Source organism: Nerophis lumbriciformis, linkage group LG20, assembly GCF_033978685.3.
Source record: "Nerophis lumbriciformis linkage group LG20, RoL_Nlum_v2.1, whole genome shotgun sequence".
Lineage (NCBI taxonomy): Eukaryota > Metazoa > Chordata > Actinopteri > Syngnathiformes > Syngnathidae > Nerophis > Nerophis lumbriciformis.
This window is the reverse complement of record NC_084567.2, coordinates 10,900,637-10,913,274: the sequence shown is the minus strand read 5'-3', so window position 1 is coordinate 10,913,274 and position 12,638 is coordinate 10,900,637. Positions and strand designations below refer to the sequence as shown.

The 12,638-nt window shown below is 40.6% G+C and overlaps 1 protein-coding gene across 3 annotated transcripts in view; it reads left to right on the top strand.

Annotated features, from left to right (window-relative positions):
- The window catches only part of smarca2 (SWI/SNF related BAF chromatin remodeling complex subunit ATPase 2), a 167,431-nt gene that overhangs the window by 9,118 nt on the left and 145,675 nt on the right, over window positions 1-12,638 (top strand). For all 3 annotated transcript variants that reach the window (XM_061980411.1, XM_061980410.1, XM_061980409.1), the window contains exons 2-4: window positions 4,898-5,163; window positions 10,513-10,642; window positions 10,727-11,077. In XM_061980411.1, the coding sequence (XP_061836395.1) occupies window positions 4,930-5,163; window positions 10,513-10,642; window positions 10,727-11,077 (715 nt within the window). In that variant the 5' untranslated portion in view covers window positions 4,898-4,929. The remainder of the gene's footprint in view (window positions 1-4,897; window positions 5,164-10,512; window positions 10,643-10,726; window positions 11,078-12,638) is intronic.

The window sequence follows — 12,638 nt, the reverse complement described above, 5'->3', positions numbered from 1 at the left end:
AATCCGAAGTTGTCTTTATTTTTAAGTTATCGTGCTGTGATTTTATCAGTCCGGCCCACTTTGGAGTAGATTTTTCTCCGTGTGGCCCCCGATCTAAAATGAGTTTCACACCCCTGATGACTCCTTAAATGATGGAACGTATTAAGCAAAGAAGTCAAACATTGTACTGATGTGATCCAGTAAAAGAGGCTGTTCAAACAAGTGTTTACAAAGTAACAGGAAGATTTATGATAGACGTCATGAACCTTTTGAGAGTAAGATCATATCGAAAAGGGTATGATTAAGTAAGCCTTGTTTCTTCCTGTTTCTGTTCGGACATGCTGTAAAGAAGTGTAAAATATGTGATTTTCCCTTATTGATACTGTATAAATGTTCGAAATAAACTTCAGCCAACCAACCAATTTATGTCACTGAATTTTTTGCACTTGAATTTTGTGAAGTGCATTTTTTTTTTACGTCAAATAATGCTGACAATTTCATAGAATGCAAATTTCTGAGCAAAAGGTGTGTGTTGAGAAATTCAGTTTGTCAAAATAAAGGTTTGAAATTCATCGTGTTAAGATTCAGTGTAAAAGTGATTGAATACAAAGTCAGTGCAGAAACATTCACTGAAAAACATATTTGTTGATTCAAAAAGTCATGGCTCACTTATGTTAAATTAAGACTCAATCAATCCTGTCTCAGAAGCAGCCAATGAGGTGCTTAAGGCTTAAATGACTGGAAGTGGGTGTTGAGTTTTGAAGCAGCAAATATTTCTGCACTGATTTATTTTTGCACTGATCTGTATACATTGAATTGTTTTACACTCATTTTTTTTCACTGCATTTGTATTCAATTATATTGTCAGTATAATTTGATGTAAAAAAACAATTCAGTTACATAAATTCACTGTCCAAAACAAGCTTTTGTATTAAAGACACAATTTAACCTCCATAGGTCTGCACAAGTATTGATACTGGTAATTGAAAATGAACTGACTGCCAGTGTATTATCATACAGTTGCCTAAAAAGTTGAAATTATCCTTTGTTTAATTAGTCAGTTTTCTTACTTTGAACTAAAGCCAACAGGGGCGACAGGTGGGTTACGCCCTGGATTTATCACCAGTCAATCCCAGGGTTTACGCTGTAGACCAGGGGTGTCCAAAAAGTGGCCCGGGGCCCAATTTCGGCTTGAACTTGTTTTTTATTGGCCCTTGTCAGATTGTACAAATAAAATTAATTCATTATTAGGCAGCACGGTGCGACAGGGGTTAGTGCATGTGCCTCACAATACGAAGATCCTGAGTAGTCCTGGGTTCAATCCCGAGCTCGGGATCTTTCTGTGTGGAGTTTGCATGTTCTCCCCGTGACTGCGTGGGTTCCCTCCGGGTACTCCGGCTTCCTCCACCCGCCAGAAACATGCACCTGGGAATAGGTTGATTGACAAATTGGACAAGCGGTAGAAAATGGATGGGATAATTATTATTATGATATGTTAAAGGGGAACATTATCACAATTTCAGAATGGTTAAAACCATTAAAAATCAGTTCCCAGTGGCTTATTATATTTTTGGAAGTTTTTTTCAAAATTTTACCCATCACGCAATATCCCTAAAAAAAGCTTCAAAGTGCCTGATTTTAACCATCGTTATAAACACCCGTCCATTTTCCTGTGACGTCACATAGTGAAGCCAACGCAAACAAACATGGCGGAAAGAACAGCAAGCTATAGTGACATTAGCTCGGATTCAGACTCGGATTTCAGCGGCTTAAGCGATTCAACAGATTACGAATGTATTGAAACGGATGGTTGTAGTGTAGAGGCAGGTAGCGAAAACGAAATTGAAGAAGAAACTGAAGCTATTGAGCCATATCGGTTTGAACCGTATGCAAGCGAAACCGACGAAAACGACACGACAGCCAGCGACACGGGAGAAAGCCAGGACAAATTCGGTGATCGCCTTCTAACCAACGATTGGTATGTGTTTGTTTGGCATTAAAGGAAACTAACAACTATGAACTAGGTTTACAGCATATGAAATACATTTGGCAACAACATGCACTTTGAGAGTGCAGACAGCCCAGTTTTCATCAATTAATATATTCTGTAGACATACCCTCATGTCAGCAGGCCAGGGAAGCTAGGGTTGATATTCTTCTCTTGATCATCTTCGGGACGGTGTGAGCCAAGACATCCAGGGGGTTTAGCTTGCTCGTCTGCGGGAACAAACTGCCGCCATTGCTTGCCGTGCTACCGAGGACCTTTGTCCCTGAATTGCTCACACACTCCGGCAGATTCAATGGGGGTCTGGCGGCAGATTTCTTTGACTTTATCGTTGGAAATGCATCTGCTTTCAGTGTCGCAGGATATCCACACATTCTTGCCATCTCTGTCGTAGCATAGCTTTCGTCGGTAAAGTGTGCGGAACAAACGTCCAATTTCTTGCCATTTTCGCCTCTTTGGGCCACTGGTGCAACTTGAATCCGTCCCTGTTCGTGTTTTACACCCTCTGACAACACACCGACGAGGCATGATGTCTCCAAGGTATGGAAAACAGTCGAAAAAACGGAAAATAACAGAGCTGATTTGACTCGGTGTTTGAGAAAATGGCGGATTGCTTCCCGATGTGACGACACGTTGTGACGTCATCGCTCCGAGAGCGAATATTAGAAAGGCGTTTAATTCGCCAAAATTCACCCATTTAGAGTTCGGAAATCGGTTAAAAAAATATATGGTCTTTTTTCTGCAACATCAAGGTATATATTGACGCTTACATAGGTCTGGTGATAATGTTCCCCTTTAAAAGTAGTGCTGTCAATATATTTTTTTCAAATCAGATTCATCATGATTAACGGCCGTTGTGTCCTTGGGCAAGACACTTCACCCTTGCACCTGATGGGTCGTGGTGAGCGCCTCGCTTGGCAGCTTCCCCCATCAGTGAGTGAATGTGCGTGTGAATGTGACGTATAATGCAAAGCGCTTTGGTTATCATTCCAGGTATAGTAAAGCGCTATATAAATACAGACCATTGACCATTATTACCCTGATTAATCAAAGCATTACTAGTGGTATTACTCGCTTGCATAATTAAAATGTACTTACAAATTTCAATTAGCAAAAAACAACAGTATTTGTACACAAATGCAATTTTATTGTGAGAATAGATAAGAAGGTAAAAGTAATACAGAATAGTGCTGCTAGGATCCTGATGAGAGTGCGGAAATACGACCATATCACACCAATTCTCAAATCCCTTCACTGGCTTCCTGTTCCACTCAGGATAGAATACAAAGTCTCCCTACTAACCCACCAGTGCCTCCATGGAAATGCCCCCCTCTACCTGAAAGAACTACTCACCCCCAAATCCTCCGCTCCGGACAGGCTAACCTCTTCCAACCTCCGAGGACAAAGCTACGAACAATGGGAGACCGGGCTTTCTGCTCCCCCGCTCCCAGTCTGTGGAACGCTCTCCCTGACCACCTGAGGGCATCACAGACTGTGGATGCTTTTACAAAAGTCTTAAAAACCCTTCTTTTAAAAAAAGCTTTTTTTTAGATATATGCATATTAATTCCAGCTATTAGGCTGTTCTAGTTTTTATTTTTATTATCTTTTAATTTTTTTAATACACAGTAGCACTTTGAGGTTGTTTGCTCAATGTAAAGTGCTTTTTACAAATAAATCTATTATTATTATTAAAGTAAATTGCGTGAATACTCTGCATGTACACATGATTAATGAAATATTTGTGATTAATCGCATGAGTTAAATCGTTATTTTTGACAGCCCATATTATATTACACCAATTTCCCATGTCACCTATAACACAAAACTAACGTGGATGTTTTGCTCAGGTCGCTTAGCATATATTGATGTACGCTGGTTTGCTTTTAGCATTTAATGTATCAAAGCCGCTGCATTCTTAAATTTTTCTGAATGTGGCCCTTACTGGAAAAGTTTGGACACCCTTGCTTTAGGCCAGGGGTCGGCAACCTTTACCACTCAAAGAGCCATTTTGACCAGTTTCACAAATTAAAGAAAACAATGGGAGCCTCAAAACTCTTTTGAAATTTAAAATGACATAACACTGCATACAAGGTTTTTTTTTTGCTTTGTGCTATGTATAAACCAGGGGTCTCAGACACGCGGCCTGCACCGTAATATGAAAATTTAATGTTAGTGCGGCCCGCGAGTTTTATATGAATGGCGCTTGACAGCATCATACTTGCCAACCCTCCCGATTTTTGCGGGAGACTCCCGAATTTCAGGGCAACTATTCTCTCAAACGTCTGCTGATTTTCACCCAAACAACAATAATACGGGCGTGCCGTGATGGCACAGCATTTAACGCCCTCTACAACCTGTACAAACAGCGTGTCAGCCCAGCCACACGTTGTATGCAGCTTCTGCTTGCGCACGTAAGTGACAGCAAGGCATACTTGGTCAATAGCCACACAGGTTACACTGACGGTGGCCGTATAAAACAACTTTAACACTCTTACTAATATGCGCCACTCTGTGAACCAAAACCAAACAAGAATGACAAACACATTTCGGGAGAACATCTGCACCGTAACACAACATAAACACAACAGCACAAATTCCCAGAATCCCATGCAGCCCTAACTCTTCCGGGCTACATTATACACCCCTGCTACCACCAAACCCCTGGGAGAGGCACTGAAATCCGGAAGTCTCCCGGGAAAATCAGGAGGGTCGGCAAGTATGCAGCTGAGCCGCATCAGAGTGGTCAAAGAGCCGCATGCGGCTCAGGAGCCGCGGGTTGCAGACCCCTGCTTTAGGCGAAGAAGCATTCACACTGATGTACAGTTTAGAGTCTACACACGCATGTTTTTAAAAATGTGAGCATGAAACTGGGGAACACCACTGACATCCCACCTCTTTCCTTTCCCCAAAGGTGTCTGCCACCGTCCTGTCAGCAACCAGTAGATGTCCGCTCTTTCGGACACCACTGGTGGTATGTCCCATCCTGGTCCTTCCCCGGGTGCGGGCCTTTCGCCGGGCCCCATCCTGGGCCCCAGCCCCGGACCGGACCCGTCGCCCGGCTCCGTTCACAGTATGATGGGACCCAGCCCGGGGCCCGGAACCCCCAACGCGGCCCACGGCATGCAGGGGCAAGCGCAGGGCGACTTCTCCCAGGATGTTATGTATTCTATGCACAAGGTAAACACACAAATAACGCGGCCGTCTTGTGTGTCTGTGTGAGCTGTGTTTGTCTCAGACTAAATGTGTGTCTCAAAGAAGCGCTATTGTGCACTTTATCTAGACCAGGAGTCACCATCCTTTTCGAGTTCAAGGTCACTAGTCTCAGCCAAAAACCAATGCAAGATCTAGCCCTGCATCAACGGGGTTTTATATGTGTGTGTATATACATATACATATATATATATATATATATATATATATATATATATATATATATATATATATACATACATACATACATACATACGTTAGGTCAGTGGTTCTCAACCTTTTTTCAGTGATGTACCCCCTGTGAAATGTTTTTTTATTTCAAGTACCCCCTAATCATAGCAAAGCATTTTTGGTTGAAAAAAAGAGATAAAGAAGTAAAATACAGCACTATGTCATCAGTTTCTGATTTATTAAATTGTATAACAGTGCAAAATATTGCTCATTTGTAGTGGTATTTCTTGCACTATTTGGAAAAAAAGATATAAAAATAACTAAAAACTTGTTGAAAAATAAACAAGTGATTCAATTATAAATAAAGATTTCTACACATAGAAGTAATCATCAACTTAAAGTGCTCTCTTTGGGGATTGTAATAGAGATCCATCTGGATTCATTAACTTAATTCTAAACTTTTCTTCACAAAAAAAGAAATCTTTAACATCAATATTTATGGAACATGTCCACAAAATATCTAGCTGTCAACACTGAATATTGCATTGTTGCATTTCTTTTCACAGTTCTTTTTGACAGACATTTTAAAAAAATCTCACATACCCCTTGGCATACCTTCAAGTACCCCCAGGGGTACGCGTACCCCCATTTGAGAACCACTGCGTTAGGTCAGGAAAAAACACAGAGGCTATTTCATCCCTACAAGTCTGTTTCACAAGTTTCTCTGCTCTTCAGGGGATTTAGATTTTATATATATATGTATGTGTGTATATACATATATATTTTATTTTATTTTACTTATATAAAAAGTATTTATATAATATATATATAAATTATATACCGTATGTATGTGTATGTGTATGTATATATATATATATATATATATATATATATATATATATATATATATATATATATATATAATTTTTATATGTACATTTAAAAACTAAAAATTATTAGATTTTTCTTTATGGAGGAAAATATAAAAACAAGTATTTTTTTGTTTTGTTTTTGAAGACAAATCTTTGTGTCGTTATTATTGGCTGATGTCAACAGTTTGGCTTTTTCTTATTGTGTTTCTGGCTGTTTTCCCAGTTCTTGCTGGCATTTTTTGTTTTTTGTAATGTGCCTCGGGCCAATGACAGATGGCCCCTGTGGTGCACTTTGGGCACCCCAGTTTTAGAAGCTAGCTGTTTATGGCTACTGTATTCTTAATACCGTAGTATATTAGTTCATCCTATGGTCACATATGGGACACAAGTCACATGGTTGACATAAGACAGCATTGGGAAGTATTAAAATCAGCTGTTCACCTGGGTAGTTTTCTTGTGTGGAAGGAGGGGCTGGACGGCGAAGTAATTTATCCTATATCACTGCCTTTGCACATTTCAATGTTTACTTTTGTATGCCCAATAAATCAACACAAAATCCGTACTTTGGAGCAATGTTCATGCACTCTAGTATTTGGCTTGTGAGCTTCCCGTCGCAGGCGAGCGATGATGGTCGTGTTTGAGGGAAGAGTTGTTTGATGTTGGATGCTAGAAAATGTCCGATGCGTTGCAACAGTCAGCCTTAATGCATTGTTGCAGCTCGATGGGCACGTCACGCCAGCTAACTAGGAGAAAATCCGAAAGGTTCCTGAAGAACTAAATCTACCCGGGTAGTTTTTGGTGGAAACACAGGGTCAACTTTATTCACCCGGGTAAATGGGAAAATTCCTGCGGTGGAAAAAGGTTTATTGTTTTGGTTGTGTATATTTGAGGGTACCCCACCCACTCCTTAACATATTTTATTGCTTTTGGTTGTGATTTGTATTCAAGTGAAACATTTTGCAAACAGACAAAGTATACTTTATTGTTATTATTTGTTTGTTTTATTAACGTCAAGATTTTTTTTGAGGCATTCGTAATAAAGGGATATATAAATAAACTTTGATGAATTGATTAATATTTAAAAGTTTACATACCAATTAATATCCCAAAAAAGTTTATACAAAAAAAGTTATTTGCAATTGAGAGTCTATATATCCAACATTCATTTGGCGACAAAATAAAAAGGAAATTTGTTATCGCCAAGGCCTATATTTCAGTGATACAAATCTTACACAACATTGTGTGTGCCACACTTCTCGTGTGGCACACACAATTCTCTCTCTTCTTTGTGTGTCCCTGCAAAAAAACTTGAAAAGTTTAGTTTGAGTTCTTTAATCTCTCTCAATCACACAAGCTTCTAATACAACAGACTGCTTCCATATTGATAATTACAGCAGCTTTGTTGCAAGACAGCTGTCGCTTATGTTCATGAAGTTTTTTAAGGTATTCTGTAAGTATGCCTCTTACTCGCGCACAGTTTGCGTAACCAGATGGTGCCGTGGGCGGGACAGAGCTGAAGACAGGCGCAACTGCATCTGAGCCAAACTGACCAGTTTTAAATGAGTCTGTCAGATTAAAAAAAGGCAGATGATTGTTACATTTGAAATGATAGCAAAGGTGATAAAAGAGGTTAAATATTACTACCTATTATCAATATTTTTAAAAAGCTGATGCCTCTATATGTCAAAATGCCAAATATCGGCACTGATAATCGTTCCATCTCAATGTTAATAATAATAATTAGAGATGTCCGATAATGGCTTTTTTGCCGATATTCCGATATTGTCCGACTCTTAATTACCGATTCCGATATCAACCGATACCGATATATACAGTCGTGGAATTAACACATTATTATGCCTAGTTTTGTTGTGATGCCCCGCTGGATGCATTAAACAATGTAACAAGGTTTTCCAAAATAAATCCACTCATGTTATGGGAAAAAATGCCAACATGGCACTGCCATATTTATTATTGAAGTCACAAAGTGCATTTTTTTTTTTTAACATGCCTCAAAACAGCAGCTTGGGATTTGGGACATGCTCTCCCTGAGATAATCCTGATACCCACTACAACTATGGGAAATACTATACTTTGACTTTCACAAAGTGCATTTTTTTTTTTTAACATGCCTCAAAACAGCAGCTTGGAATTTGGGACATGCTCTCATGAGGAGGTTGAGGTGGGCGGGGTTTGGGATAGGGGGTAGCGTCCCGGAAGAGTTAGTGCTGCAAGGGGTTCTGGGTATTTGTCCTGTTGTGTTTATGTTGTGTTACGGTGCGGATGTTCTCCCGAAATGTGTTTGTCATTCTTGTTTGGTGTGGGTTCACAGTGTGGCGCATATTTGTAACAGTGTTAAAGTTGTTTATACGGCCACCCTCAGTGTGACCTGTATGGCTATTGACCAAGTATGTGTGCATTCACTTGTGTGTGTGAAAAGCCGTAGATATTACGTGATTGGGCAGGCACGCAAAGGCAGTGCCTTTAAGGTTTATTGGCGCGCTGTACTTCACCCTACGTCCGTGTACCACTCCGTACAGCTGCGTTTTAAAAAGTCATACATTTTACTTTTTGAAACCAATACCGATAATTTCCGATATTACATTTTAAAGCATTTATTGGCCGATTATATCGGCAGTCCGATATTATCGGACATCTCTGATACTAATAATGTTAATGTTTGAATTAGGTATGGTGGTAGGGTTTTGTGCTTGTACATAGGCCTCTACTGCCGCTGCTGTTGGAAAAGTGCTTGATTCGATATGAAGGAGAGCCTGCTTTTTATATGTTAATATAGACGACGATCACCCTCATTTAATCGTAGAAGCTAAAATTGTGATTGTGGTTATAATTAGATTAATTATGCAGTACGGCTGGGTGACACAGGGTTTCCCCTAAACTGCCAAGATACCTGTGGTGGTGGGTAGTTGTGGGCGTGGTCACCATGATGTCATCAAGAAATATGCATCATTCAACAGGGGGAGTCGAACTGGTTTTCACTGAGGGCCAAATCGCAGTTGTGGCTGAGGACCGCTTGTAACCGTGAATAATTTATGGATGTACATGTATGAGGATTCACCTCAAGGTATTATTATACAATTGTACATGCATTTGATTACATATATTTTTTTTCAAATCTTTAGATTTTCAGTAAAAAAAAACTGGCAGCTCAGTCGCTACAGTTTTACTGTAAAATTGATGGTGGTTTTTACAGCATATTACTGTAAATGGAAAAATGGTACTATAGTTCTTGTACGGCAAAATCCTAGCACCTCGACGTCCCATTGGGGTTGTGAGTTTTTCCTTGCCCTTATGTGGGCTCTGTACCGCGGATGTCGTTGTGGCTTGTGCAGCCCTTTGAGACACTTGTGATTTAGGGGTATATACATAAACATTGATTGATTGATTGATGACCTGAGCTGACAGTTTTTTACTGTATATTCTGCAGTATTGTTGTTTTTACAGTGCACAGTTGGATGGACAACTTGCTTTGAAATCATAGGTCAAGCACATATTTGTCATTATTATTTTTATGTTAACAAAAAAAAGTTTGAAATGTATGATAGTATTATATTTGTTGCATTATTAGATAATATTTAATTTTAAAAGATATGCAATTGCATGAAATATGTGTATTTTTTTCTGTCAAAATGGAAAGAACTAATACATTTTGTAAAGTACTGCATTGACGCATATTGCTTTAAAGCTTTTGCAGGCCACATTAAATAATGTGGCGGGCCAGATCTGGCTCCCGGGCCTTGAGTTTGACATTTTTGACATACAACAACGTAAGATTAAGGAATGGGACAGACAAACGTTTGCAACATCAGCAAAGCCATGCTAACGTTACACTCACATTTAAACAGCAGCGTCATGCCAGGTTAGCAGTTTTGCGAAAGAAAAAGTAAATATTAAACACCGTCTAGCGCTGACTGGCGTCTAGTTATAGCTCGGCTGGTAGAGTGGCCGTGCCAGCAACTTGAGGGTTCCAGGTTCGATCCCCGCTTCCGCCATCATAGTCACCACCGTTGTGTCCTTGGGCAAGACACTTTACCCACCTGCTCCCAGTGCCACCCACACTGCTTTAAATGTAACTTAGATAATGGGTTTCACTTAGTAAAGCGCTTCGAGTCACTAGAAAAAAAGCGCTATATAAATATAATTCACTTCACTAGTTCTTTAGATTTTAAGATGTGTAGTGAAGCCTACTTTTTTGAACCATTAAATTGCATTCCCTAAGCAGGTATATATAACATCATTGTTTGTGTTTCAGCCCATGGAGGGAATGAGTGACAAAGCCATGGCTGACGTGATGCACTTTGGCGCCATGAAAGGTGTGGGAATGAGGTCCCTCCACAGTGGCATGGGCCCCCCACAGAGCCCCATGGACCAGCATAGCCAGGGTACATTTAACCACTTTTGTAATGTCCATTAAATGGTGTGTGTGCACTTAAAAGCACATTGTTTTTTTTCCCAAATTTTTTTAGGTTACATGTCGCCCCATCCGTCACCCATGAGCGTGCACGAGCATGCATCCAGCCCTATGTCAGGGGGCGGAGGACCCACGCCGCCCCATATGCCTCCCTCCCAGCAAGGCCCCATGATGCCCATGGATCCCCACGGAGGCGGTGGCCAGCAGGGCAGGGGGCCGTCCACGTTCAGTTCGGGCCAACTGCAGCAGCTCAGAGCTCAAATCCTGGCCTACAAGATCCTGGCCCGGGGGCAGCCACTGCCCGACAACCTTCAGTTGGCTGTTCAGGGCAAGAGGAGCCTACCCACAATGCAGCCGCAGCCGCAGCAACAGGGGCCGGGTGGTAGTCCTTACAGCAGGTCTCAAGGTATGAAGATGTCCTTTAAGGTATTATACACAATTCCTTGTGGTAGTAAACACAAGTTTATCAAATCACCAAACTTTTCATATAACTTGCAACTAGAGATGTCCGATAATGGCTTTTTTGCCGATATTCCGATATTGTCCAACTTTTAATTACCCATTCCGATATCAACCGATACCGATATATACAGTCGTGGAATTAACACATTAATATGCCTAATTTTGTTGTGATGCCCCGCTGGATGCATTAAACAATGTAGCAAGGTTTTCCAAAATAAATCAACTCAAGTTATGGAAAAAAATGCCAACATGGCACTGCCATATTTATTATTGAAGTCACAAAGTGCATTATTTTTTTAACATGCCTCAAAACAACAGCTAGGAATTTGGGACATGGTTTCCCTGAGAGAGCATGAGGAGGTTGAGGTGGGCGGGGTTGGGGGGAGCGGGGTTGAGGTGGGGCGGGGGGTGTATATTGTAGCGTCCCGGAAGAGTTAGTGCTGCAAGGGGTTCTGAGTATTTGTTCTGTTGTGTTTATGTTGTGTTACGGTGCGGATGTTCTCCCGAAATGTGTTTGGCATTCTTGTTTGGTGTGGGTTCACAGTGTGGCGCATATTTGTAACAGTGTTAAAGTTGTTTACATGGCCACCCTCAGTGTGACCTGTATGGATGTTGACCAAGTATGTCTTGTATTCACTTGTGTGTGTGAAAAGCCGTAGATGTTATGTGATTGGGCCGGCACGCAAAGGCCTTTAAGGTTTATTGGCGCTCTGTACTTCTCTCTACGTCCGTGTACCACTCCGCACAGCTGCGTTTTAAAAAGTCATAAATTTTACTTTTTGAAACCGATACCGATAATTTCCTATATAACATTTTAAAGCATTTATCGGCCGATAATATCGGCAGCAACGTTCCCTCTAAGGTGCGCGCCTGCGCAATTGCGCACTGCTCAAGCGTCCTCTGCGCACAGCAAATATATGCCGCGCACCAAATCAAATCCCATCTGAATTCTAAACAAAAATAAACACATTTATTCTGTGTAATTTTGCAATGCAACTCTGAGTGACAGTGACAACAAGCGGCCCTAACGGTGTTTGTCAACACCGTTCAATTGAACACCGTTCAATTATTGTAACGTCTATCGAGATGCTTCGAGGACAGGAATTTTATCGATCACTTTATTTAGCAAAACTGTTTATATTCGGCCAAAACCACACCAAAAACATGAGTAAAAAACTTTTATGTCGAAAAACTAGTCATTTTCTGCCGTACAAACCAGGCCAAAAGAAACTTGTCATCTGTCACCAACACGCATACCACTAAGCCACTGGTGCGTTTAAGGCCACGCAAAAAGTCGGACAACTCAAACACCACACAAAGTTACACTATGACTCCTCAGTCATACGTGTGCTTATTCTACTGTCATTTATTATTAATGTTAATTTATTGATATTAATCATGGAATGCTGTTACAGGAATGCACACTTCATCCTATGCTTACATTTCATTGTGCAACATGAGGATGTTTAAGGGGAACTAAATGTGATCTCTGAAAGGGGTACAAA